Consider the following 27,706-nt stretch of genomic DNA (forward strand, 5'->3'; position numbering starts at 1 on the left):
GCTAACCCCACCCCTTCCTGTGCCCTTATATGGGCGGCGGGGAGAGACTCCGGGGGCCGCCCCGCCCCCAATCCTGCCCGCGGACTCGGGCCTGTTGCCATGGCGACCAGGCCCCAGTGAGTCCCCCTCCGTCAGGCCGATGGAATCGTCCCGGACTGCCAGCCTCGGCGATCGCCTGCGGGCGCCAAGGGCTGAACCATTGCTTGGGTGGGGATCGGCGACTGGAGGCCTCTGCGGCGGGGCTTGTTCCACGCCCCTGGCTTCCTCTGGGGTCGCAAGCCCAGGTTCCTCTTACGAGGCGCAGAACCCGGCTGGACCCAGGGCGGGGCGCATGGTCCCGTAGGATTCGAGTGACGGAGGCAGGGCCCGGTTCCTTCCCCCCGGGCTGTTGCCACACTTCCTGCCGCGGCGCTCTTTCCCCAGCCTGTTTCTAAGGAAGGAGTGGGGTTGGGCGACCGCGCCCCGGCCGTCGGGCTGGGTCTAGGCACCAGGAGCCGACACTGTCGGTCAAGCCCAGGGTCACTGGGGGAGGTCTTTGGGGTGGGGACAGAGTATACAGGCACCTAGAGGTCACCCACAAGAGGGGACGCCGATCGTGGAAGATGCAGCAGTCCAGGTCCCCAGGATCCTCAAAAGACCCCTCCTTCTCTCATGTCTCAACCGGAGACCCTCTGTCAATACTATCTCAGTACTGAAGGGGTGCCCCGACCCTTCTAATTCTCCTCCGTCGGGCCTTCACAGATGACCCCCAGTGACCTCCAACCTCTGACAGTGTCCTAATCTTCTACCCCACATATTTTCTTTGACTCAGTGTACCCCAGGACCCTCACTCACTTTTTCCATATGTAGGTTCCCCCAATTCCTTCCCCTTCCAACTTGTGGGGGACTCTCAGTCTCTCCCATGGACTCCAGGACCCCTACTCATTTTCTGCATAATGGGTCTCCAGCAGCTCCCGTGTACACTTTTGATCGCTCCCCCTCCTCACTTTTCCTGGGTTCAGTTCCTCCCGTGAAAATTCCAGTCCCTCAACTCTTCTGTACCCTGGACCCCCACTCAATTTCTGAGTCAGGCGTCTCCTTACCACTCCCCCACCTACCCTGCTTAACCCTCCTGTCTCTCCTTTGGGGGGTCTCTCAGTGTATTCTCAGCCCCCCCCAGCCCCTCTGGAAGACTCCAGATCCCTCAGGCCTTTCCGTGTGCAGCTCGGGACCACCCCCCTCCCCCCAACACACGCAAACTTGCTCTGTACCAGTTCCTCGTATCCCTCATCGCGTACTCCAGGGGAGTCATCGCCCTCCCTGAAGCTTCTCCCCGTGTACCTCTGACCGCCCCAGCGCCCCCTTCCTCGCGCACCAGGGTCCTCTGAGCCCCTCCCCCTGCAGTCGCTCCGAGCCACCCAGCCCGTGGCCGCTGTTTACAAGGACACGCGCTTCCTGACAATGACGCGAGCCGCCTCCTCCCCTTCCCCACGCTCCAGGAGGGGGGAGCGGGGGCCCGGCTCGGGCGACCGCCAATCGGAGCGCACTTCCGCAGCTGACAATCGCCGTATAAAGGCTTGTGGCTCCGGCTGAGCGGCCGGGACCTTGAGCGCGTCCAGGCCAGCATCGGAGCCAACGGGGAGCGGGGAGCAAGGGGGACGCAACACGAAGAAAGCGAGTGCGCCAGAGGGGGGCAGAGGGGCTAGAGAAACCGCACAGAGCTTCCGTGCACAGCCGCCTGCTGGCCTCTCTCGGCCCGTACAGGCCCCCGGGAACGCGCGTCCAGACACCTGGTCCAGCCACCTCCGCGGACTGCGCGCGTCTCGCTGCAGCGAGGCCCGGGGCGGCCCCGCAGGGACCCTCAGACCGCCCGGGCCGCCCGGATGTGCACTAAAATGGAACAGCCCTTCTACCACGACGACTCATACGCAGCGGCCGGATACGGCCGGACCCCGGGCGGCCTCTCTCTACACGACTACAAACTCCTGAAACCCAGCCTGGCGCTCAACCTGGCCGACCCCTACCGAAATCTTAAAGCACCCGGAGCGCGGGGCCCCGGCCCAGAGGGCAGCGGTGGCGGCAGCTACTTTTCCAGCCAGGGCTCGGACACCGGCGCGTCGCTCAAGCTCGCCTCATCGGAGCTGGAGCGCCTGATCGTCCCCAACAGCAACGGCGTGATCACGACGACGCCCACGCCCCCGGGACAGTACTTTTACCCCCGCGGGGGTGGCAGTGGTGGAGGTGCGGGGGGCGCAGGGGGCGGCGTCACCGAGGAGCAGGAAGGCTTCGCCGACGGCTTTGTAAAAGCCCTGGACGACCTGCACAAGATGAACCACGTGACGCCCCCCAACGTGTCCCTGGGCGCCAGCGGGGGGCCCCCGGCCGGGCCCGGGGGCGTATATGCCGGCCCGGAGCCGCCTCCCGTCTACACCAACCTCAGCAGCTATTCTCCAGCCTCTGCGACCTCCGGAGGAGCCGGGGCCACCGTCGGGACTGGGAGCTCGTACCCGACGGCCACCATCAGCTACCTCCCACACGCGCCGCCCTTCGCCGGCGGTCACCCGGCTCAGCTGGGCCTGGGCCGCGGCGCCTCCACCTTCAAGGAGGAACCGCAGACCGTGCCTGAGGCGCGCAGCCGCGACGCCACGCCGCCGGTGTCCCCCATCAACATGGAAGACCAGGAGCGCATCAAAGTAGAGCGCAAGCGGCTGCGGAACCGGCTGGCGGCCACCAAGTGCCGGAAGCGGAAGCTGGAGCGCATCGCGCGCCTGGAGGACAAGGTGAAGACACTCAAGGCCGAGAACGCGGGGCTGTCCAGCACTGCCGGCCTCCTCCGCGAGCAGGTGGCCCAGCTCAAACAGAAGGTCATGACCCACGTCAGCAACGGCTGCCAGCTACTGCTTGGGGTCAAGGGACACGCCTTCTGAGCGCCCACCTATCCCCCGTACAGACATTTTCCCAACCTGGACGGCTGGGCGCACGCCTCCCATGGGGCGAGGGGGCAGGCGGTGGGCACCGGCCCCGGGGCCTGGGGGCGCCACAAACCACACTGGACTCCTGCCCGCCCGCTCTGCGGCCAGTCCTTCCACCTCGACGTTTACAAGCCCCCCTTCCACGTTTTTTGTGTTTTTTTTTTTTTGTATTTTTTTTTCTGCTGGACTCAATTCATATTGAATATAATATATTTGTGTATTTAACAGGGAGGGGAGGAGGGGGTGATTGCGGCGGAGCTGGCCCCGCCGACCGGTACTCAAGCCCTCGGAGATACTGGGGAGGGGACCCCCGCCCCCTGCCCTCCCCCCCTCTGCACCGTACTGTGGGGAAGAAACGCACAGTCGGTCTCTAAAGAATTTATTTTAAGATGTGTTTGTTTGTGTGTGTGCGTTTGTTGTTCTTACTTTTTATTGAATCTATTTAAGTAAAAAAAAAAAAGGTTCTTTATTAATTTCTGTTGTCTTTTTTTCCAAGCCGGGCGGGCGGAGGGAGGAGAGTACTGGGATGCCCCCACCCCACTGCGGTTTGTGGCTTGCTCCTGTAACTGTGTCAATCTCGCCAGCTTTGTTCAGACATCTTGCGTCCCCAGCCTGGGTGTCCAACCCTTTTTGCGTCCCCTGATCTCCCGGGTTGGAAGGTGCAGGGCGGGAACCAGGTCCCGCAACTCCCCAGCACCGGGGGACAGGATGCCTGGGGCGAAACACGCAGTGCGCAGGCGCGGCCCCGCCCAGCCGCGCGCGCCGGGGCTTTCCCCGCTGACGCTACGGAAGAGCTGTCCAAACATGGGCTGATTCTGCCCAGTGACGCGACGGCGGTCTCTGGGCAGATTCCGGGAATCCCCTCCCCCGCTCTGCCGGGCAGGGCCGCGGCGCCGGGAAAGGGGCCGGGATTTTCCCAGGCTGGCGGCTACCAAGGCCCGGAAAGCCCCAGGCCTGGGTCCAGAGCGTCCGCGGTGGGCGGGCCGCACTCCAGAACCCCGGGAGCCACCCCAGAGTCTCCCCCATCGGGCTGGTGCCTGGGTCCTGCCGAGCCCACGCCAGCTCCGTCTGACCTGACCCGGACAGGGGGATGCAGTTGCCTGCGCGTCGTTGCCGCCGCGATCCCCTCCCCACCCCCGCCAGGAAGGGCGGTGCCCGCCTGCCAGTTTCCCCTCCCGGGTGCCAGGCCGGGAGCGGGGCGACTGCCAGGTCTGGTCCTGCCGGGGCGGCTGCTCGGGCCGCCGGGCGCCGCCGCCGCCCTCTCATGGGGCTGCCTCCCCCGCAGCTGTGACGGGTGCGAGGGCGGCTGGTGAGCCCCGATGGGGATCTGGCTGGCTTCGGAGCTGGAAGCCCCCAGAGCAGCAGAGAAAAACAGATCGAGAAACCAAGCCACAGGGGCGAGGTGGGGTAGAACAGACGCTTCGTTAATTCATTTATAAAATACTGAACGACCTGGCCCTGGAGTCACTCACAGACTGGACCAGGGCCGACAGACAATAAACAAGCAAACATGATTCCGAGATGGTGGTAAGTGCTAGGAAGAGAAAAAAATGGTCGAAGTGGTAGTGATGGGGCTGGGGAGGTGAGCTGCTTTGGAGAATGGATTGGGAACGTGGAACTTAAATGAGGCGATCTTTCAGCAGCTTTGAAGCTGAGCCCTGAGAAAATCCTGAGTAACAGCGTTCTGGCAGAGGGAACAGCACACGCAAAGCTTCTGTGGCCAGAACAAGATCAGCCTGTTAAAGAACAGCAAGAAGGCTGTGTGCTGCAATGGAGTGAACCAGGAGTGGGGAGATGAGGTCAGGGAAGACCACGCAGGGCCTTGGGGAGGAGTGTAGATAAAATCCCAAGGCTGAGATGAGTGACCTTGGAGGGCATTAGGCTGGATAGCAATATTAATAATGGGTCTATGGATTAAATGAGCTTGTCAGTCCTGTTCTGTGGAAGGAAATGGGGGCTCCGAGTGGCAAAGCCACTTGCCTGAACATGCACAGCATCAAACTGAGCTCCTTCAAACACTGTCTTGCTCCTAACACCTGCCTCCCAGCCTAACCCTCATCCTTCCACTTCAGGGGCAGAGGCACAGCCCTTCCAACCTGGGGTGGTGTAGAACTTGCAGCAGGGACTGTGCCTCTACCTCAAGCTCCCTCTCTTGGTTCTATGGTCAGGATTAGGTCCCTACCTTCTTCCAGCCCCAGGAACTTGGTCCTAATAATCATTAACAGAGCCCTGAGCTTCACGTACTTCATCTCTTTTAACGTGAAATGGTGAAATGTAGGTTGTCTTTATTCCCATTTTGCTGTTGAAGAGAACCAGGGAAGATCACAGCTCTTAAGCGGCATTTGAGCCCAGGCTGGCTGCTGTTTAGGTGTGGGCGCTGCCCTGCATGGCCAGGTTTCAGGTTGTAAGGCAGCCTGGGACTTGCTCCCTGCAAGGGGCAAACAGCGCCATCGCCCCCGGCCCCTCCACCCGTCTTCAGGCCAAGGAGAAAGAGGGAGGAGAGTAAGCAGTGAGCATGATGCAAGGCTGCCACCTTGTGGTGGAGATCAGTAACTACAATGTCAGTTTCCCAGGCCGCAGCCTGGAGAAGGGGGTGGGGGGGTGGTACCATGCCAGGACAAATCACACCAACACAGACTTACATCTGTCCCTAATACTTTATTAGTCACCTCTAGGCCTGTTCTCAGCTATGTGGGCTCCAAGGAGGGGGTCACCATTCACCAGCTCTCAGCTGGTAGCTTGAGAAGGCCTTGGCCTAGCCCTCTGGGGTCATGGGCTGTAGAGTCTGAAGGGGCCTTTCCTGGGTCAGTATGGGGCACCCAGGTAGGGGCACAGATGGGGGCCAAGAGCCCAAGCTTGCCACCCCTCTGCCAGCCTAGTTGTGTTTGGAGAAATATTCCTTGCTGTCGTCCACGTTGGGCTTGATTGTGTCACTGCCTGGCATCCAGCCAGCGGGACAGACTGTGGAAAAACAGGGGTGCACATATGAGGCTAGAGTGCCATATTCAAGGTAGAGCAGTAGTGAGGGGACAAAAAGAGGCAAAGCAAGAGCATGAGTTGCAGAAGAAAAAGCCTGGAGCCAAGTGGTCCAGGCCTAAGACCATGCCACATGGTAAGAGAAGCCCTCCAAGCCCAGCTGTAGGATTTTCTGACATTTTATTTATTTATTTATTTTGGCCACACCATGTGGCATGCGGGATCTTAGTTCCCCAACCAGGGATTGAACCCGTGGCCCCTGCAGTAGAAGTGCAGAGTCCCAACCACTGGACCACCAGGGAAGTCCCTATTTTATTTAATTTATTTTTTTGGCCGCACCGTGTGGCTTGTGGGATCTTAAGTTTCCCCGACCAGGGGAAACTCGAGCCCTCGGCAGTAAAAGTGCAAGAGTCCTAACCACTGGACCGCCAGGGAATTCCCTGGCTGACATTTTAATTTCTTTCTGGCTCCTTTAATTGCATCTTTCTCTCTTAGCCCCAGCCCCAGTGGACTTTGAGGGCCTGTGGTCAGGCTGTGGCCTTCACATGAGAAGATACTCTGATCCAACTAACATTCAAGCCTGCCTTGGTACAGGCCTTCTCAAATACCTTCTATAGATTTCTATTACCTCCCCAGCTCCCCACCCTTATATTGGGGTATCTCTCCCACCAGACTAGAAACTTCCTGCAGACAAGGCCCTGAGTTAAATCTTCTTTGGGGCCCTCACATCCACCCCACACAAGCGACAGAGCGGGCAGTGAATGTATGTGTGCATGACAGAGGGGCTGCATATGTACCCATGTGTGAACACATGTGAATGTGGGTTTTGGCTCACCTTCCCCATGCTCATCTGTGTACTGGAAGGCCTGGACCAGCCGCAGAGCCTCATCCACGGAGCGCCCCACAGGCAAATCATTGATGGTGATCTGGCGAAGGACACCCTTGCCATCGATGATAAAGAGGCCCCTGAGATATCAGAGTTCACAGTGAGGAACCAGAGTTCCCACTGTCAGGACCCAGGGAGGGAGCACCGACTTCCTGCTAGCCGCAGGGCTGGGGGCAGGGAGGGCATCACCCAAGGGTGGTCCCCTCACCCTGAGGATGGGGGCTTCCTGAGGGTCCCACAGTACCTGTAGGCGATGCCCTCATCTTCCTTCAGTACGCCATAATCACGGGACAAGCTTCTGGTTACATCAGCCAGCAGGGGGATGTTCAGGGGGCCCAAGCCTCCCTCCTTCCGGGGGGTGTTGATCCTGAGGGTGGGGGAGACAGGGCTGGGACCTCAGGATGCCTGGCACAGCAGGGTCCTCACCCTTTGGGCCTGGCTGTGATAAGGGCTGGAGAGGGAGTGCTGGAGGTGAGAGATAAGGGGCTTTTGAGCAACTCCCGGGGAGCGCCACCCACCCCACCCTGAAGTGGGTGCTAGGGCTGCTTCTCACAGCTGGGAAGACTCAGCTAATACTCTAGCAAAGTGGCTTCACATGTGCTGGTGGTTTCCAGCACCTTGAGGCAGAGAACCTGCAGAGTCCCCATCCTCCTCTCTCTAGCTCTGCGTCATTGGGCCCAGCCCTTCACTCTCTTGAACTGGAGTTTCCACCTTGCTGAAATAGTTCATGGGAGGGAGGCTGTGTTGCCCTAAGTGAAAAAAAGCATCTGCCAACTCTCTACGCCACGAAACTAGTTTCCAAAAGCTAATTACTGGCATCATCGTTGAGGACTTGGGAATCACTATTTCCATTATCTTCTTGATGGGAAAGGGAGGCGCAGAGGTTGAGCACCGGCCATGAGAACACACAACTCAGACCCTATAGAGGTGTAGGTTTAGCTGCACCCTCCCTCCTTACTGGTCCCCACTCATACCAAGCCAGGTGGGTGAACTGAGAGTCGACAGAGACGCCCAGCACATCGCAGTTCAGCTTGTGGAACTCCTCGGCACGCTCACTGAAAGCGATGATCTCCGTGGGGCACACAAAGGTAAAGTCCAGCGGGTAGAAAAAGAGGACCAAGTATTTTCCTGGGGAAGGGGGTGGGAATAGACAAGGAGTTAGGGCTCAGTCCCTCTAATGCCTGTGCCCCGCCCCCACCAGGGCCCCCTCCAGGCCGCCCTCACCTTTGTAGTCTGAAAGCTTCACCTCCTTGAAGGCGCCATCCACCACGGCGGTGGCCTGGAATTCCGGGGCGGGCTTTCCGATGTGCGCGTTGCCGGAGGTCATGACTGAAAGCCGAGACCCCCGCCCGGTCAGTGCGCCCTGGACTCGCTTCCCAAGGTCACGCTGCGTACCGGGCCCAGTTACTGAGTCAGAGCGGCGGAAGCAGCAGCACTGCCTCGCACCCTCTCCGGGACCAGGTTGCCACGGCCTTGAGACTTTGGGAGACCCGCCCCCCTGGACAGCTAGAGGGGCCGGACAGCTGCCGGCCGGCCCCCAGTAAGTGTGTCGGCCTGAGCGCGGTCGCACAAGCCCACCGCCCCAGGAGGAGATGCCGCGAGCTGGGGGCGGGGAGCCTGGGGATGCGGCCTGCACTCCAAGGCTCTGGCCTCGGTTTTCCCCGCAAGGACAAAGGCAGCCACTACGGGGGGCGGAAAACAAAGGCGGCCAGCGCTGAGGTCTGGATAGGGCCCGAGCTGCTCCAAGGGGGCTCCCCGCAGCCCGATGCACTCCAGGTGTCCATACCTGCGTGGGCAAGGGCGGGACGCACGGACTCGCAGACGCACAGACTCGCTTTCGCAGGGCGAAGTGAGTCCTGGGCCTTGGAGCCTTTTATATTAGGCCCGAACCATGACGCATAGGACGGAGGGGTGGGCGGACGAGCGGAGCGGTCGGGTCCACTGCAAGCGCAGGGGAGGGAAAGAGGAGCCGGCCGCGACCACTTGCCCGCGGGCGGCAGGGGGAGACGCGCAGCCTCCGGCCCCGACCACTGCGTCGGCCCGCGGGGGTGATGCGCGGGGCTCCTCTTTGGAGCGCGCTGGGGTCGGTTGAGTCCGGCATGGCCCGGAGCGGTGTGGCACTACTGCTGCCGCCTCTGATGCTCCTGCTGCTGGCAACCCCTGCCCAGGTCTCCCCCGACTACCAATACTTCGGCGAGCAGGGAGAAGGGGACACCTGGGAGCAGCTGCGGCTGCAGCATCCGGAGAAAGGTAACTGCAGGCTGCGGCTGTGATAGTGCAGAAAGGTGCTTCATTGCCCCACTTCACCATCTGGCTGCAAATAGACCCTCCTTCAGGGACTTCAAATCTCTGCCCACCTATGCACTGGCGGCGCCCCTCGGGCTGATTACTTTTCTCTGAGGCTCAGTTTTCTCATCTGTAAATTGAGATAGAGACTGTCTTTAAGCAGCTTACACGGGGAGAAGGGACGTGAGCAGGCAATAAATAACGACGCAGACATATCCATAAACTCATGGATAAGTTCTGGGAAAGGCGGAGATAGAAAAGGCAGGGTGCAGGTAAACTTCTGAAGTCAGAGAAGGCCCGGCTGAAGATAGGTAACCAATGCAGCCGGAATGACAAGCAAAACCCCAAAATGCGAAGATTTAGGGGGAAGAGTGCACCAGGGAGTTGGAACAGCAAGTGCCAAGGCCAAAAGGCCTGACAGAGGACTGGAAAGAGGCCAGTGTTGTCTGGCAGAGGCTTGGCGAGCTCATGAGGTGTCAGAACTTTGTGAGCCAAGATTTGGGTTAAGACCTGTCAACTAGGGCTGTAGGGAAGAGTCAGTAAAAGAAGGGTTGTGAAGGGCATCTGATAAACGTTGTAGGTGCTTTGAAAGTGATCATAATTGTCTTTGTATTATGTGCTAGCACATCGCCAGCGGCTTTAAGTACCTTCGTTATGACAATTATGTCATTTAATTTACCACCTGGCAACCCTGCTGGTCAGGTGACACTGTGCCAGTTGGACAGGCTCAAGATCATGCCCCTGAAGAGAGGAGTCACCTTCAGATGGTGGACACCAAGGGTGTTGTACCACATTCCCAACTGGACAGGCAGGCACAGGTGGGAAGTGTCATTTTGCAGTCCCTCTGGGCCATTCACCAGTTGTGTGAGCTTGGAAGGGTGGCTTGTTCTCTCTCAGTTTCCCCACCTGGGACTAATGGTAAGATTAGAGATAATCTATGGCAGGGTACCTGGCACAGAAGCACATACGAACTGTTGTGATTTGTTAGTGTCTTTATCCTCCTCCCTCCCTGGGGGGTGGGGAGGATAGGTTCCCTCCTACCTGGCCCTCCATCCCTAGACTTGGAAGACTCTGCCCTTGGCCCCTGGGGAAAGTGGCGCTGTTTCTGCGACCTGGGTAAGCAGGAGCGCAGCCGCGAGGCTGTGGGCACAGCGCCGGGCCCGGTGTTCATGGACCGCGAGAATCTGGTTCAGGTGCGGCCCTGCCGGCAACGGGATTGTTCATCCTGCGAGGCGAACGACTGCGACTGGAGGCCCTGAGCCCGGGTGAGCCTCGGGCGCGGAGGAGGCGGGGCCGGGGCTGGCGGGCAAATCCGGGGCCGCGGGTCCCCAGGGTGGGCGGGGAGAGAGGAAGGGCTGTTGGGGGGGCGGGTACGAGGAGGGCCTCGAAGAGGGAACAATGGGGCACTAAATCTGGGGCTTGAGCGCAGCGTGGGAAGGGAGAGCTGAGTCAGGAGATGTGAGCCCCGCTGATATCCGAGGAGAAAGGAAGAAAGGTGGTGGGGGCGGGGAGGGGAAAACGGAGATGGAGGAACTGGGACCCTGATGAGGAACAGAAACCCACAGTCTGAGGGCGTGAGCTCTGTTGAGAGCAGGGAATAGAAAGAGACATGTCGTTAGAGTGGTGGACAAATCTGGGAGGCGTGCTCCTCGCTAAGACGTTGGAGAAAGAGGGAGAAGGGTGGGAGAGGGGGCGGGAGCATGAACCCTGAATTGGGGATGGAGGGGAAAGGAGCCTACGTGGTGGGCGGAGATTCTGAGCCGGAGTCCTTAGAGGTCTGGGATCTCGGTTCGGGGGTAGGAGAGACTTAGCCCGGATGAGAGAGAGGGTAGAAAGCAGGCGAGAGGCGGGGGGAGTGGCTCTCCCGGTGAGCTACGGAGAGAGGGAGTTGGGGGACTCCAAGTCCGAAGGTTTGAGCCCAGCGTGAGCCAGGATACCTAGTCCAGGGGGCTTAGACTGTGTGGAGTGGCAGGGACTTCGAGTACAAAGAGCCTGAAACCAGATGGGGGACAGGAACTCAGTGATGCGGACACCGTATTCTGGGAGTCTAGTGGTATCTGACCTTCTAGGCTCTGACCGGGTCGAATCCTTCAAGGCCCCCCTCAATTTCCCCTTTATTTCCCTCTCCTCCCACTAGCCCCGGCGGGCGGAGCTCCAGTGACACCCGGGCGGAGCTTAGAAAGCGACCCCGCCCATCCAGTTCCCCAACCGCAGAGCTCGGCGGTCAGCCTCGGAAACTACAGTTCCCAGGAAGCAGCACGGCAGCGACGTCGGCGTGTGCTGCGCAAACGTCAACGGCGGCGGGAACGTTTGGGGCGTGTCTTGCGCGGCGATTGGTCGAGAGCTAGCACTGCCTCGGGGCCCGCGGAAAACGCGCGCAGAGACCTTCCGTTGCAGACTTTGTTCCTGCCGCTGGTGGCGGCGGCTGAGGCGGCATGGATCTCAGCGAGCTGGAGAGAGACAATACGGGCCGCTGTCGCCTGAATTCGCCTGTACCTTCTGTGTGCCGCAAGGAGCCCTGCGTCCTGGGCGTCGATGAAGCGGGCCGGGGCCCGGTGCTGGGTGCGCCCCCAGGGCCGGGTGGGGGAGGGGCGTGATAAGGTGGATGCAAGTTGCACTGGAACAGGAGCTGGGATTGCACCTCACTCGGGGGGGTGGTGGTGATAGTGGTGATGGCGATGGCATTGGTGATGGCACCGAAAAAAAAAAGCGGTGATGATATAATAGAGATGGCGGCTTTCACGTGCTCACTGTTTGGACCCCCACTTCCCCAGGCCCCATGGTCTACGCCATCTGCTATTGCCCCCTGTCCCGCCTGGCAGATCTGGAGGCCCTGAAAGTGGCAGGTGAGCCCTGGGGTAGATCTAGGGAGGCGGTTCCTGGGCATGTTCAGGGGCGGGTGCAAGCTGGAGGAGGAGAGCAGGAACTGGAGGAACCAGCCGCTCCCCTTCTCTCCCAACCCTCCACCCAGACTCAAAGACCTTGTCGGAGAGCGAGCGGGACAGGCTCTTTGGGAAAATGGAGGAGGACGGAGACTTTGTGGGCTGGGCACTGGACATGCTGTCTCCAAACCTCATCTCTACCAGCATGCTTGGGCGGTGAGGGGTCCCGGGGGGTGGGGGGGCAGCCATCATGGGCTGGAAGGGATGGGTGGCTGGAACGATGTTGACTGGGCTCTGTCCACCACCACAGGGTCAAATACAACCTGAACTCCCTGTCTCATGATACAGCTACTGGACTGGTGCAGTATGCGTTGGACCAGGGTGTGAAAGTGGCCCAGGTGAGCTAACTGTTGGTTGGATTGTCCCCATTTGATCACCTCAGGATAAAATAGGAGTATAGAAGTGCGATGGACGATTCTGCATCCGACATATCTGGAGTACCTCAAGAATGTGTGTTACTGCTGTTGATGTCCTACTGTTTTTCCTACCTTAAATGTGTGCCCCACTAAGCACCATGGTGGGGCCCCCAGCCTCACCTCCATCTAATCTATTTCCATATCCTAAAGGCTCAGTGTCTAGAACGAATCCCACATCTGTTCCCCCTGCCCGCAGTCTGTATCCTAGCCCAGGGCACCCTCCCCTTCTGGATACCTGCCCCATCCTCCTCCAGCCCCCTCCCCTACAATGTGCTCCCAACACAGCAGACAGTCATTTACATTTTTGAAATGTAAATCTCGACGTTTAATTTTCTGAATACAGTGGGAATTAAATCAGGAAAATTTACAGGCAAGTGGAGAATGAGATTAAATCACCAGAGAGAAATATAAGTTGGCATTGCATCGAGTGCTACAAATCAAAGAACAGACCGTTTTGAGAGAATCACGAGGGTAAATATACTTGAGATAGAGAATGTAACAAGGGAGGCCTTGCTGAGGGGGTGGCTGAGGTCCAGGGCTGGAATGTGGAGCTGACGATGCAGTATTGAAGCAGATAGACAAGGAGCTTGCCCTCGGGTTCGTGACCAAATCAGAGGAGATGGATGGGCAGCTGGTAAGCAAATAGTAAAGGTGATTTTTGAGAATAATAAATGCTCTGGAGATTACTTTTCTTGCTACTTTTCTGACCTCATTTCTATTCTAGACATGTGGTCCCCGTACTGCTGTCCAGCGTACTTGACATGGTCCCACCTCAGGGCCTTTGCACTAGAACACTCTTTCCCAGGTCTCCCTATGGCTCATTCCCTCATTTCCTTCAGGCCTTTATTCAGATGTCACCACCTCAGAGTGACCTTCCCTGAACACCCCCAAATTGTTTAAAATTATAATCTCTTCTGGATCTCCCTTATTCTTTATTATTATTATTATTATTATTTTAATTAATTAATTAATTTATTTTTGGCTGCGTTGGGTCTTTGTTGCTGCATGCGGGCTTTCTCTAGTTGCGGCGAGCGGGGGCTACTCTTCATTGTGGTACGCGGGCTTCTCATTGCGGTGGCTTCTCTTGTTGCCCAGCACAGGCTCTAGGCGCGCGGGCTTCAGTAGTTGCAGCACGCGGGCTCAGTAATTGTGGCTCGCGGGCTCTAGAGCGCAGGCTCAGTGGTTGTAGCGCACGGGCTTCGTTGCTCCGCGGCATGTGGGATCTTCCCGGACCAGAGCTTGAACCCGTGTCCCCTGCATTGGCAGATGGATTCTTAACCACTGCGCCACCAGGGAAGTCCCTATTCTTTATTATTTATCCTGTTTCTTGTCTATGGCCCTCACCAGAGTGTCTACTCTGGCGTGTTTACTGCTATGTCCCTGACACGTAGAGCAGCCCATGGCATGCAGTAGGTGCTTAATAAATGTAGAATGGATATAGTGTGATCAGGAAAAGCCTCTTTAGAGGGTGATATTTGAGCTGAGACCCCTGAGAGGAAGATGCAGCCTGGGCATGATCTGAGAGACGAGTATTCCAGGCAGTGGGAACATCAAGTGCAAAGGCCGTGAAGTTGGATCATCTACACAGTTGTTTTTCTGGATGTTTGTTGAATGAATACATTTCTGTCACCATGGCAGGTGTTTGTGGACACTGTGGGGCCCCCAGAGACATACCAGGAGCGGCTGCAGCAGCGCTTTCCTGGTGTTGAGGTGACAGTCAAGGCCAAGGCAGATGCCCTCTATCCCGTGGTCAGTGCCGCCAGTATCTGTGCCAAGGTTAGGCCCCTGCTGGCCATGGCCAGCTCCCAACATCCCCCTGGGCAGGAGGCAAGCATGGCTGCTTCGTGAAGAGGGAGATCCCAAGTGCCTATCTTGCCCACAGGTGGCCCGAGACAAGGCTGTGAAGAACTGGAAGTTTGTGGAAAAACTGCAGGACTTGGACACTGATTATGGCTCAGGCTACCCCAATGGTGAGCAGACGGCAGTGACAATAAACTAAAAAGACAGGCTTGGCATGCTTCTGAGGTTTTCTAAGTTGTTCTGACCACCCCCACTCTGCAGCAGAAGAGGCTGAGGCCCAGACAGGGGGGCCACTTGCTTATGGCCAAAATGTGGCAAAGTTGGATTCCAGCTGGCAGACTCCCTCTTCCCTTCTCCCTCCCTCCCTCTCTGCTCTCTCTCTGGAGCCCCAGTGAAGGACTGAGACTCACGATGGACATCTGTCCATTTGTTAAGGGGCAAAGGGCAGAGTAAGGGGTTCTGGCTCCTGTTCAGTGCTGTCCAGTGGCCCCAGCTTGAATCCATTGTTTTCTCTTCATTAGGAGCTTCAGTCTCCCTGTTTGTAAAGTGGAAATGATCGTGACCCTCCCCTCCCACTCTCCCAAAGACACACAAGGGCAGAGGCGAAGATTCAGTAGCTGGGTTCAAGGAACCCTTTGGTAGTTGGGTGGGGCAACACAGCAAGTCTGTGATTGGAACTTAGGTGAGGCCAAAGGGAGGAAACCAGGTCCAGGCCAAAGACACTTTGGGCTGTGTTCAGTGCTTACCGAACACCTGGTATGTGACCTGCAGGGCCAAGCCCTAGGGATTTAGCCATGAGCAAGACAAACAAGGACCTCCCTGTGCCCACTGAGTTCGTGGTTACATGGGAGAGATGGACATTAACTCAGTGGTCCACAAATGCTGGTTCAATGCCTCATGTCCTTGGAGAGGTAAGAGAGATGTCTCAAGGGCAGTCTCCTTAAACTGCCCCATGAGCAACTGTTGACCAGGCAGAGTTGGGGGGAACTGCTTGTGCAAAGGTCCTGAGGCAGGAAGATGTCTCAGTGGGCGGTGCTTCAGGTACTCCAGAGAAGGCCTGAGATGAGGTGGTAGGGCCTCAGATGCCAAGCTGAGAAGCTGGGACATTATGGCAGGGCTCAGGGCTATCACATTGTCCACCCTACCCTTCCCCCAGATCCCAAGACAAAAGCGTGGTTGAGGGAGCACGTGGACCCTGTGTTCGGCTTCCCCCAGTTTGTCCGGTTCAGTTGGCGCACAGCCCAGAGCATCCTGGAGAAGGAGGCAGAAGACGTTACATGGTAGGTGTCCTGGAGGTGCTATGAGGAAGGAGGGTGAGAGGCCAGGGCTCAGCGCTGCCTGAGAGGGCCGATCCCCCGGAAGTCAGTGTTGCCACCTCTCTCCCACAGGGAGGACTCGCAGACAGGGCATCAGGAGGGACTCAGGAGGATCAAGTCGTACTTCAACGAAGGCCCCCGCGCTCGCCTCCCCCATCGGTACTTCCAGGAGCGGGGCCTGGAGTCAGCCACCATTCTCTAGCAGCCAGCCTGTACTCCCTTTACCTGCTCCCACACCCACCCCACCCCCAGTTTGTGATTAAAATTCTTCAAGGAAAACTAAGTGTGGAGGTTCTGCTTTGGGGTGGCGGTAGGGTGGAGGTGTGCTCTGTCTGCATCTGGACCGAGTTGCTGACTAATAGAACTTAAACAGGATGGACATTGATTGATTGATTTGATTTGATTTTTTAAAAATATTTATTTATTTATTTGGCTGCGCCGGGATCTTAGTTGCGGCATGCGGGATCTAGTTCCCTGACCAGGGATTGAACCCAGGTCCCCTGCATTGGGAGTGTGGAGTCTTAACCACTGGACTACCAGGGAAGCCCCTGATTTGATTTTTTAAATGCATGGTATATTTGATGCAGAATTAGAAAGGAGTATGCTGAGAAGCTTCCCTCCCATCCTACCCGCAGCACCCTGGTGGGCTAATTGGGGTGTCTCAGTCCTTTGTGGGCTGCTGTAACGAAATACCACAGGCTGGGCAGCTTGTAAACAATATGTATTTATTTTTCACAGTTCTGGAGGTTGGAAGTCCAAGATCAGGGTACCAGCATAGTCAGCTTTGGGGGAGGGCCCTCTTCCAGGTCACAAACTGCCATCTCGCCGTGTCCTCACATGGTGGAAGGGGTGAGGAATCTCTGTGGGGTCCCTTTTATAAGGGCACTAATCCCACTCATGAGAGAGCTCCACCCGCATGACCTAATCACCTCCCAAAGGTCCCACCTCCTAACACCATCTTCTTTGGGGGGTTAGGATTTCAACATGAATTTTGGGGGGACACAAACATTCAGACCATAGCAGGTGCCTTCTAGGTCCTCTGAAGATATCCTGGCATGTTACAAACATACATACAGATACATTTTAACTGAAGTTTTTTTTTCTTTACACAAATGGAAGCAAAGTATTCCTTAGGTAGTGTGCATAGCTCTTTTTACCACATACATCTTGGAGATAATTCCAAATAGGTGTGTAAAAACCTTCCTTGTTCCCATTACAGCTGCAGATTCCTGTGGTGTGACTGTCCTATAATTTATTTAACACTTTTTTTTTAAAGTTAATTTATTTTTGACATCGTTGAGTCTTTGTTGCTGCGTGAAGGCTTTCTCTACTTGCAGCGAGTGGGGGCCACTCTTCGTTGCGGTGCGTGGGCTTCTCATTGTGGTGGCTTCTCTTGTGGAGCACGGACTCTAGGCGCGCAGGCTTCAGTAGTTGTGGCTCGCAGGCTCTAGAGCGCAGGCTCAGTAGTTGTGTTGCGCGGGCTTAGTTGCTCTACGGCATGTGGGATCTTCCCAGACCAGGGCTTGAACCCATGTCCCCTGCATTGGCAGGCGGATTCTCAACCACTGTGCCACCAAGGAAGCCCTTAACACCTTTTAATAGACCTTGACTTGCCCCGCATCTTGCTGTTAAACTTGTACGGCAGAGAATGACAGGTTTGCTATCATTTCTCACACTGTTTTGTCTGTAGAAAAATTCCCAGGGGTAGGTTTCCTGGGTTAGAGGGTCTGTGTGGTTTGTAATTTGTAGAGATATTTCCAAATTCCCCTCTGTGGAGGCTTGTACTCAATGGCACTCCCATGAGCAATAGGTGAGCACTTGTTTCTCTCACAGCTTTGCCTGCACCAGAACAGGTTTATCTCACTCCATGAGAAGTTTGGAAGTCAGGTGGCTCAGCAACATCAAAGACACTTTTTTTAATCCATCTTCTGTTTTGCCAATTTTGGTGGGGTTTTTTTACTTCTTATTGTGCCAAGATGGCTGCAACAGCTCCAGACATCACATCTCAACCTCCAAAGGCCTCATCTCCAAGTAGCCACCCTGTCCCTAGCTGAAAGTAGGACATGTCTATGCCTGAAGTAATCCGTGGCAAGGGGAATGGAATATCTGGAGTAAAGAGTCAAAAATTGGTAACTGGGGGTAGGGAGAGACTCCATATCCTCCCATCCTCCCCACTCTTGACCCTCCCCCCACAACCTTGACTTGAACAGTAAACAGTAGGATTTTATTTCACTTTTTTTGTTTTTTTTCTTTTTTGGCCACAAGGCTTATGGGATCTCAGTTCCCTGAATCTGGGCCACAACAGTGAAAGCACTGAATCCTAACCACTAGACCACCAGGGAACTCCTGAACAGTGAGATTGATTTTTTTAAATAATTAATTATTTTGGCCACGCCATGCGGCATGTGGGATCTTAGTTCCCCGACCAGGGATCGAAACCCGTGCCCCCTGCAGTGGAAGCTCAGAGTCCTAACCACTGGACCACCAGGGAATTCACCAGAATAGTGAGATTTTAATGGAAAGGAAGAGAGAATGGCTCTTCACTTTTTAATAAATGCTCTGATGACAGAAACCCAGGGCATTGTGGGAGTATTATTTATAGAGTGTGTATTAGTCAGCCAAGGGTGCCATAAGAAATATCATAGACTGGGGCACTTAACCAACAGAAATTAATTTTCTCACAGTTCTGGAGGCTGAAAGTCCGAGATGAAGGTATCAGCAGAGTTGGTTTCTTCTGAGGCCTCTCTCCTTGGCTTGTAGATGGCCATCTTTTTCCCATGTCATCACATCCCTCTGTGTGTGTCTGTGTCCTAATCTCTACTTCTAAGGACTCCACTCATTGGATTAGGGCCCACTCATGGGACCTCATTTTACCTTAATTGCCTCTTTAAAGATTTATCTTTAAATATAATTACATTCTGAGGTACTGGGGGTTAGAGCTTCAACATATGAATTGGGGGGGGGCAGTGGGTGCAATTCAGTTCATGAGAGAGCACCTCTGCACTCTATGCGTGTCCTGTGCTGGACATGGGGGAGCCCGTGCTGACCAGCCAGAAAGGGTCCCAAACCTCCCATTGAGGACAGAGGGCCCCTGGAGTGCATATGGGGAGGCCAGCTCCAGCCTGGGGCTCGTGGAGACTGAGGACCTGACTGGCCGAGATCTGAAGGGTGAGAGGGGTGGAACAGATAACTGGAGGGTAAAGGGGGTTCTAAGCGGTGGGAACAGCAAGTGCAGAGACCCCGAGATGAGAGTACCTGGCTACAAGAAAGCCCTAGAGCAGAGGGATGAGGGCAGACGTTGGGGAGGAGCCATGACCACCCCATTTTCCCACCTAAAGCCATCTTCTATTCACGCCTCTGCCTGTGGTTGTCACTGTAGTTGCAAGACATTACAGAACCTGATTCCATTTGTAATTCTGCCGTTTTCTATGCCGTATATGCAGAGTATCTCAGACTTGCCTCTTTCCCTCTCAGAATTATTAAAATTACAGTTCATCTTGAAATTATAGGCCCTCTGACTGCTGATGGAATTTGCCTTGGTAAGATAAGGAGAGGGACTTCCCTGGTGGTCCAGTGATTAAGAATGAGTCTTTCAGGGACTTCCCTGGTGGCGCAATGGTTAAGAATCTGCCTGCCAATGCAGGGGACACGATTCGATCCCTGGTCCGGGAAGATCCCCCATGCCGTGGAGCAGCTAAGCCCGTGCGCCGCAACTGCTGAGCCTGTGCTCTGGAGCCCATGAGCCACAGCTACTGAAGCCCTCGTGCTTAGAGCCCGTGCTCCACAACAAGAGAAGCCACCGCAGTGAGAAACCTGCGCACCACAACAGAGTAGCCCGCATTTGCCGCAACTAGAGAAAGCCCGTGCGAAGCCATGAAGACCAAATGCAGCCAAAAATGAAAAAAAATTAAAAATCAGTCTTGCAATGCAGGGGACGCTGGTTCAATCCCTGGTTGGAGAACTAAGATCCAACATGCCGGGGGCAACTCAGTCCACATACCGCAACTACTGAGCCTGCGCACTGCAACGAAAAGTCCGTGCACCGCAACGAAGAGCCCATGCGCCGCAACGAAAGATCCTGCGTGCCGCAACTAAGACCCAACGCAGCCAAAAATAAATAAATAAATATTAAAAAAAAAAAAAAAGGTAAGGAGAAACTGCTTGCCTCTTTCCTCCCATCTGGTGACAAGCAGAAACTAGTGGGTACCCTAAAGCTGTAACTCGCAAATATTTCTTCTAACAAAAGTCTAGGGATCCCTGGCTATTCAAAGTGGGGTTCCCAGACCAGCAGCCTCAAGCTCACCAGGGAGTACGAAATGTGGAGTCCAGCCATTTGGAACTGAGGCAACCTTCCTAAGACCGTGATAGAGAACCAAGAGAATCACAAGATGGAATTGGGTGGAAAATAAAGAATGAATATATGAGTCAAAAAAAAAAAATAGAAAGAAATGTGAAGTTCAGGGTCCCATACCAAACCTGCCAAAGATCCCCAGGGTTTTATTTCAAATGAGGTTGAAAACAACCCCTGCTTCTTGAAAGTTTCAAATGATCTGTCCCACTGTCCTCAGGACAGCCTTGTGGGTTATTCCTCTGACTCCCTCTCATTCATCGCCTTCTGCCCATCTTTCAGTTCTCGTCCCAAGGTCCTTACTGATGCCCCTCACCTCCAGTCTCACCCTCCCCCAGACCTGCTTGTAAGTGGCAAGCAAGAGTGTCAGTCTGATGAACCTTCCCCTGCTTAAACCTTCCATGGCTCTCATACCCCTTATCAACAGGTCCAAGTGTTTTGCCAGGCATTCAAGTCCTTCTGTGATCTGACTCCAGCTCCCATGATCTGTTCCAGGCTTTCTGAGCAGCTGGGAGTTCCCCAGAACCTGAAATCTTCAGGCCTGCTTGAAATGCCCTTCCCTGTGTTCTGGTCATTTACCTGGAGCTCCTTCAAAGGCTTACCTCACTCCTCTTCCTTGAATGCCTGCTTATCCTCTTTGTCACAATAACAGTACATATAAAACATCATCAACAACAACAGTGATCATGGATGATGTCTGCATTTATTGAGTGTTAATTATGTGCCAGGCACTTTCTAAGCATTGTATTTGACATCCTTCCCATTAGGAGGTGGAGTCTAGGGCACCTCCCTTTTGTCTTTAGTGACTTACATTAGTGAATAGAAAGCAGAGGTGACACTGTGTGACTTTTTTTTTGTTTTGGCCGCGCCACCTGGCTTGCAGGATCTTAGTTTCCTGAGCAGGGATTGAACCTGGGCCCCAGCAGTGAAAGTGCCGAGTCCTAACCACTGGACAGCCAGGGAATTCCAGCATAGTTTGACTTCTAAGGCTAGGTCGTCAAAGGTGAGACAACTTCCACCTGGCTCTCTTTCTTGGGACATGTACCTTTAGAACCCAAACGCCATGTTATGAGGAAGCCCAAGCCACTGGGATAGGCCACGTGTAGTTATTCTGGCTGACAGCCCTAGCTGAGGTCCAAGGCAAGAGCCAGTACCAACCACCAGATACGTGAGTGTGACTCTGCCCCAGCCACTCTCCGCAATTGCATGAGAGACCTTGGACAATAGCCATCCAGCTGAGCCCAGGGAAACTCCAGAACCATGAAAGATAATGATTGTTGTTTTACACCACTAAGTTTAGAGTTGTTTGTTACACAGTGATGCATAACCATAACAACTTGCATTAACTCATTCGATTCTCCCAATAACCCTACGAGAGGAACAATTATTATCCCCATTTTACACATGAAGAAACTGAGGCTCATAAGTGCTGGGCAACATGCCCAAAGTTACAGAGTGAGTAAACGGTAGAACTGGGATGTGAACCCAGGTAGATACACTACAGAGTCAAGGTCATTACCACCAGTCTCTGTGGTCAATATATCATGATTCCCTGACCAGCACTCCTTCCCCTTCTCCTGGTTTCATCACCTGACTTTCTTTTCTGGGGACCACCCCTCCCCTATCATCAGTCCATGTGGTTCAGATGGAACTCACCCCACCACGGACCTTTAGGTATAAGCATAACCCAGATCAGGCCAGTGAGAGTACAGCATGCCCCTTGACACAATTATTGGCTTGGTAATGGGCTTATGAGGAGGCTGGATCAATGAGAGCCAGCCCTGGGACCTTTGCTGGTTTTACAGAGAAATAGGCTCATTTTTTTTTTTTTAATAAATTTATTTATTTATTTTTGGCTGTGTTGGGTCTTCGTTTCTGTGCGAGGGCTTTCTCTAGTTGCGGCAAGCGGGGGCCACTCTTCATCGCGGTGCGCGGGCCTCTCACTATCGCGGCCTCTCTTATTGTGGAGCACAGGCTCCAGACGCGCAAGCTCAGTAGTTGTGGCTCACGGGCCCAGTTGCTCTGCGGCATGTGGGATCTTCCCGGACCAGGGCTCGAACCCGTGTCCCCTGCATTGGCAGGCGGATTCTCAACCACTGTGCCACCAGGGAAGCCCTAGGCTCATTTTAATCAATAAAATCATGGAGTTGCTGGTCCATCTTTGCTACTGTGAGGAGATCCTGTCCCAGAGTAGAGCCAAGAAAAAAAAACAAAAAACAGATAGATTCGTAACATCATTTAAGAACCTAGAGACAGCCATTCCTGAAGCTTATCACTGTCTTGGCTAAAGGCACTTTGAACTGAGTTTGTCTCTGTCATCTGAAAGATGCCTGTCTACTACTCTCCCAGTGGGACACTTCGCCTCTTATGCTATTTCATCTTCACTGAGGGCAGGGAATGGGCCTGATCTATCTATCTTAGCACAGTGCCTGGACACACGAGACATCCACCAATCTTGCTCTACTGAACAGAACTAAAGGGGGTATTGCCCCTGTGAGGAAACTGGTTCTCCTAGGGCCTGTGGATAAGGAGGAGGATTAAGAGTAGTGCTGGGGACGCACAGTTTTGAGGGCATTAGCCCACTGTGGCCCCCTTTGCCTGGCAAAGCAATAAAGCTATTCTTTTCTACTTCACCCAAAATTCTGTCTCCAAGAATTAATTTGGTGTCAGGGTACAGAGGCCGGATTCAGCTTCAAATTTGGCGCCCAATGTGGGGCCGACTTGGGAACAGCCCCAGGAGGGTCCCCTGGCTTGATCGGATGCTCTGAGGTTTTCTCCATGCCATCCTCTTTCAAGAGAGCAGAGGACTGCAGAATTCCTTTAGAGGCCAGACCGCCTGGGACCCTTGCCTGGAAAGGCCAAGCCCTGGTCATACCCCTTCCACCATCCCAGCAGTCAGCACTCCAAGTCAGGAGTGGGCAACAGAAGAGGGGCCATCCTAGCAGCTGCCAAGGCCACTTTTGCCTTGAGGACACTCCCTTCTTCCTCCTGCCTGCACCAGCCCGGATTTCCTACACCGAGGAGTTATTTGGGGGAAAGAGAAAGAGTTTGACATCGAGACACCTCTGCCAGAATCTGGGCAAATACAAAGGAGGCCTAGCACCAAGGGACATGATCTACACCAGGGGCAAACAGCTGAATTACCCCAGCATTGAGGGACAGATGTTTTGATCATCAATGTCTTCTACTGAAAGACTTGCAATCAAGAGAGGACATGATGAAAGAAAAAAATCTGCACATATTGAGAACTAAGACCCCCAACAAATGGAAGATGTAGCATTCTTCATTCCAGAGAAGACCACCTGAGGCCAGATTAAAGGAACCAGAGAAATTCATCAAAGGATTACCTGAAACCAGATTAAAGGGGTGCAGACCCTGCACACACCCTAATCTTATCAGCAACCTCACCCTGAACCTTTGCCATAAAACTCCTCACCAAACTCCCCTGGGTTGGGACGCACAGTTTTGAGGGCATTAGCCCACTGTGGCCCCCTTTGCCTGGCAAAGCAATAAAGCTATTCTTTTCTACTTCACCCAAAAAAAAAAAAAAAAAAAAAAAAAAAGAGTAGTGCTTACATGGGACTTCCCTGGCGGTCCAGTGGTTACAGTGTAAGTGTTTACAACCCAAATCCTGAATCTGAGTCAGTCCTTTGCTTTAGGTCCAGGAATGGCATTTGGGAGAAGCGGAGGAAGGAAAAAAGAAGACACCCTTGGGACTTACCTGGTGGCACAGTGGTTAAGAATCTGCCTGCCAATGCAGGGGACACGGGTTCGATCCCTGGTCCGGGAAGATTCCCACATGCCGCGGAGCAACTAAGCCCGTGCGCCACAACTACTGAGTGCGCTCTAGAGCCTGCGAGCCACAGCTACTGAGCCCGTGCGCCTAGAGCCGGTGCTCCACAAGAGAAGCCACTGCAATGAGAAGCCTGCGCACCCCAACGAAGAGTAGCCACTGCTCACTGCAACTAGAGAGAAAGCCCGCGCGCAGCAACGAAGACCCAACGCAGCCAAAAATAAATAAATTTTTTTTAAAAATGGGGAGGGGTCCAGAAGAGTGACTGACAAGGAGAGGAGGTGTGCTCTCCCACTGTGTGCCACCAGTCCCACCAAGAAGCTTCCTGACTCGTACAGACCTCCAGAAACCCTTTATGGACTTCGCCTCTGATTAAACAGGCCCAGCGGTGTCTTTTTTTTTTTTTAATTAATTAATTTTCGGCTGCGTTGGGTCTTCATTGCTGCGTGTGAACTTTCTCTCTAGTTGTGGCGAGCAGGGGCTACTCTTCGGTGCCATGTGCGGGCTTCTCATTGCTGTGGTTTCTCTTGTTGTGGAGCATGGGCTCTAGGTGCTCAGGCTTCAGTAGTTGTGGCACGGGGGCTCAGTAGTTGTGGCTTGCGGGCTCTAGAGTGCAGGCTCAGTAGTTGTGGTGCATCGGCTTAGTTGCTCCACTGCATGTGGGATCTTCCTGGACCAGGGATCGAACCTGGGTCCCCTGCATTGACAGGTGGATTCTTAACCACTGCGCCACCAGGAAGTCCCCCTCCCCATTTCTGACACCTGGATATTCCAAGTTGTGACAGCTGCTCCAGGGTGTAGACCGGCCCTCATTTACATGCTCCTGTGAATCAGTCGCTAACTTTAGGACCTGAAGATTTGAGAGACAACTATCACTTTCTGGCAACTCTCCTTTCCACTTACTTCCCCCAAGAAGCAGCCACATCACGTGCTCTAACTGGCGACTTTATTCAGGGGGGTGAGGAAAAAAATGAACTACAATTGGGTTATTTCTCAAATAATCTGAAGAGGGGCGAGTCTCTGGGGCCACAGAGAGGAAGGATGGGACTCTGGAAACTAGAAGGCAGAGAGGGACAGGGGTGGGACTCTGGGTGTCTTGAGGGGCGGGGCCGGAGGTGGGGAGAGGGGGCGCATCTTCCATTCAAGGCCAGGCGCCCCCTAGGGGCCGCTTCCACTTCCACTGCCACTTCCGCTGCTCGCAGCGTCCAGGATCCAGGTGCGAGGGCGGCGGGAGCGCCGGAAAGTGGTTTCCCGGGCCCTCCGTGCGTGTCTGGGACGCGGCAGCACCGAGATGGAAATGTTGAGGCAGTGACCAGAGCCAGGATCCGCCACTGGTACCGCGTAGCCCAGAAACGAGCGGCAAAGTTCCGCTCCGTCAGCAAAAGTCTGGCGGGAAGGGGTGAAGTTTGGGTCCGAGTTGGTGGAGTCCAGATACCCTGGGGGCAGCGGCGCGATCTTAGGGCAGGAAATTCTCACCTCTAGGTCCTCCCGGGAGTCTGGGGGCAGGGCCATAATGGGGGTGGGGCCTTGGGGAGTGCGAGTTCTTACTGGGTCCCAGGGGGCTCGGGTGGGGGAGAACCAGATTAAGGCTGGGGCCTTGGAGAAGGAGACTCAGGTTTCTGGGCCTTCCAGGGGGACTGTGGATGGGCCTAGAGCAGAGACCGTCCTTTGGGGAGGGCAAATCCGGACTCAGTGGGCCTTAGGGAGGCTACAGGCATATCCTACTATGGAGATTGGGCTGTGGAAGCGGGAAGGATGGGAGTGGGGGCCGTGGGAATGCCAGTCCGGACTCTGGGACCTAGACGGGTTAACCCAGGACATAGTGAGGGGAAGTATCAGTCTCTTCCTTGCTTCCTCTGTCCCATGCTCACCTGCCCATAGGTGGTGCAGCCAGGTTCGCAGCCCCTCTTTTCTAGGAGTGGGAGCCAAGTCGGGCTGCAGATGATATCACTTTCGCAGGTGGCAAACCTGGGGATGGTGTGTGGAGAGAAGAAGGTGGGTAAAGACTCCGCAGCCAAGTCCTAGTGGGATTCCTGCTCTTCAAGGCTTTGCCCCGGGTACGTCCCTTCCCCAGATCCAGGCACCGCCTCTTAGAACCACGCTCCTACAAAAGCCATCCCCCAGATTTCAGCCTGCCCCATATTCTCTAAACTTACCCAGGGCCCTGTCACTTCAGGCCTCATCCCTGCCGACCTCAGACCATCTATTCCAGGCCAGCCCCACCCTTTTAGCTTCTCTTTTCAATCAAGAGGCCCTCCCCTTAAAAAAAAAAAAAGCCAGCTCCCTGGAAGGCCAGTCCTCCGTACTGCCAATCTTAGCAGCGGGTCCTCCACAGGCCCCGTCCCTTTCTACCTAGCCTCTAAACACCAGGCCTCGTCCTGTACACCTTGGCGGCTTTGGACGCAGGCCACGCCCCTTCAGGCACGCGGAGGATCAAACTGCAGATCCCTCGTTCGGCCCCGCCCAAGCCATAGGCCACACCCCTCACGCCCCGCCTCTCCTACCAGGCATCGCAGAGCTCCGAGCAGAGAGGATGTGTCTGGCGTACCCCCAATAGCAGCAGGTGGAAACGACTGCGGAGGGCAACCTGGAGGTGTCCCAGGAAGGATTCACACCTGGACATCGGGAGAGACAGGCCCGGATAGGTCAAGATGCGCAAGGGCTCTGTCCCCTGGTCGGGGCAACTGGAGCAAAGAACACAAGGAAACACTGGAGGTGGCTGTACTTACCCGGGGCTCAGGTCCCCACAGCGCACTGAGACGATCCCAGGGTCCAATGCCTCTGGTGTGTTCATCTCTGAGGGACAAGAGGGTCATGGAGAAGGGGACTCCAGTGAGTTGCCGTCTTGGATCCTCAGGTAGGGTTGGGGAACCAAGGCTTGGGGTTCCTCTGAACGGGGAGACCCCAATTATATATGTTCTCCCAAACATAAAAGTTAAAGACACTTTGCTTGGGATGCAAATGGAGCTTCAAGAAATAATCACTAATCCTAATCAGCTTATCATTTATGACATCCCTGGTGGTGATATAAATTCTCATATACTTACATATACTCCTTTACAACATCCTTATGAGGTAGGTCTATTATTTCTCCTCCTTTCTTAATGGCCCACCTGAGGCTCAGAGAGGTTAAGTGATTTGCCCAGGGTCACACAGCTATGAAGTGGCAGAGTTGGGATTTGAACCTAGGCAATTTGTGCTGTTTAACCACCACTAGACCCAGGTGCCTCCTCCAGTCACCCTAAACCCCTCTCCAAAGGAAATTCTGGCATTGTTATGGTTGAGTTGGGGTTTCTGGATGTTAGAGTTTAGGCAAAGTCTGGAATGCTTACCTGCCAGGTGCAGCTGGCTTGTGCCCAGATTGGTTGCCAGCCTATGGTGTCTCTGGGATCTAGCTGGGAGTGGGTGGCTCCCTCCACAAGCCCCCAGCAGGATCCATGCCAGGGTCAGTTGCAGGGCCCAGGCCAGGCCCCTGGGTCGAGTGCAACCCCTGCAGGCCATGTCCACCTGAGATAAGAGTCAGCTGGGATACGGGGTGAGGTTCAGCTGTCCCTTTCTGGTAGCTCAGGGTGGCACTGTCCTGATGCGCAGCCAGGAGACAGTGCCAGGCAGAGCAGAGAATGGGCAGCTGGTGAGGAAGCAATAGCCAAGGACCCTCAAATCCCCGGGGGCCACCAAGGTCTGCCTCTGACCAAAGAGCACCCCCCCCCCATCAGACTCATTTCCCCTCCATCCCTTCAGGTGCAAGTGCCCCCACCCCTGTTTGACGATGGTTCCTTTCCCCCACCACCCAAAGCGGGATCTCCCACCCTATGGGCCCTCAGGCAACCTCCTCCGTCCTCTAAAGGGACCTCCCCAGATCTTCCAATCCCCCCTTCTGTCCAGTAATTCCTCCTTCTCTTCTGCCCAGTCTCCTCCCTCCTTCTTGATCCCTGCTGGCCCCTTTCATGGTCACCTTCTCTCAGCCCACAATCAGCTTAGGGGCTGCCACC

At 55.1% G+C, this 27,706-nt stretch overlaps 5 protein-coding genes and 1 non-coding gene across 7 annotated transcripts; 3 read left to right on the top strand and 3 right to left on the bottom strand.

Annotated features, from left to right (window-relative positions):
* The first annotated feature begins 1,588 nt into the window (after positions 1-1,588).
* JUNB (JunB proto-oncogene, AP-1 transcription factor subunit) lies at positions 1,589-3,424 on the top strand. Its single transcript, XM_061190330.1, has one exon. It carries the CDS (start codon positions 1,863-1,865, stop codon positions 2,904-2,906), a length of 1,044 nt encoding a protein of 347 aa, XP_061046313.1. The 5' UTR covers positions 1,589-1,862; the 3' UTR covers positions 2,907-3,424.
* Positions 3,425-5,589: 2,165 nt separating this feature from the next.
* On the bottom strand, positions 5,590-8,710 carry PRDX2 (peroxiredoxin 2). Of its 2 annotated transcripts, none has more exons than XM_061190332.1 (6): positions 8,600-8,710; positions 8,038-8,142; positions 7,788-7,941; positions 7,058-7,180; positions 6,763-6,893; positions 5,590-5,912 (listed from the first exon to the last, which is right to left on the bottom strand). In XM_061190332.1, the coding sequence occupies exons 2-6, from the start codon at positions 8,138-8,140 to the stop codon at positions 5,827-5,829; spliced, it is 597 nt and encodes a 198-aa protein (XP_061046315.1). In that variant the 5' UTR covers positions 8,141-8,142; positions 8,600-8,710; the 3' UTR covers positions 5,590-5,826. The 2 variants fall into 2 exon arrangements, with proteins under 2 accessions (XP_061046315.1, XP_061046316.1); XM_061190333.1 differs by having other exon boundaries at positions 8,038-8,200; positions 8,600-8,680.
* Positions 6,157-6,229, bottom strand: TRNAR-UCU (transfer RNA arginine (anticodon UCU)). The gene has a single exon. It is a non-coding gene; the product is annotated as a tRNA-Arg (tRNA).
* A 39-nt stretch (positions 8,711-8,749) lies between the features above and the next one.
* On the top strand, positions 8,750-11,354 carry THSD8 (thrombospondin type 1 domain containing 8). The gene is made up of 3 exons (XM_061190334.1): positions 8,750-9,063; positions 10,159-10,364; positions 11,237-11,354. The coding sequence occupies exons 1-2, from the start codon at positions 8,865-8,867 to the stop codon at positions 10,356-10,358; spliced, it is 399 nt and encodes a 132-aa protein (XP_061046317.1). The 5' UTR covers positions 8,750-8,864; the 3' UTR covers positions 10,359-10,364; positions 11,237-11,354.
* An 86-nt stretch (positions 11,355-11,440) lies between these two features.
* On the top strand, positions 11,441-15,852 carry RNASEH2A (ribonuclease H2 subunit A). Its single transcript, XM_061190331.1, has 8 exons — positions 11,441-11,661; positions 11,874-11,945; positions 12,071-12,197; positions 12,292-12,379; positions 14,096-14,233; positions 14,340-14,427; positions 15,414-15,537; positions 15,646-15,852. The coding sequence occupies exons 1-8, from the start codon at positions 11,535-11,537 to the stop codon at positions 15,773-15,775; spliced, it is 894 nt and encodes a 297-aa protein (XP_061046314.1). The 5' UTR covers positions 11,441-11,534; the 3' UTR covers positions 15,776-15,852.
* Positions 15,853-24,872: 9,020 nt separating this feature from the next.
* RTBDN (retbindin) lies at positions 24,873-27,215 on the bottom strand. Its single transcript, XM_061190342.1, has 5 exons — positions 27,047-27,215; positions 26,444-26,510; positions 26,219-26,329; positions 25,586-25,682; positions 24,873-25,100 (listed from the first exon to the last, which is right to left on the bottom strand). Exons 1-5 carry the CDS (start codon positions 27,213-27,215, stop codon positions 24,873-24,875), a joined length of 672 nt encoding a protein of 223 aa, XP_061046325.1.
* Positions 27,216-27,706: the final 491 nt, after the last annotated feature.

Source organism: Eubalaena glacialis, chromosome 4, assembly GCF_028564815.1.
Source record: "Eubalaena glacialis isolate mEubGla1 chromosome 4, mEubGla1.1.hap2.+ XY, whole genome shotgun sequence".
Lineage (NCBI taxonomy): Eukaryota > Metazoa > Chordata > Mammalia > Artiodactyla > Balaenidae > Eubalaena > Eubalaena glacialis.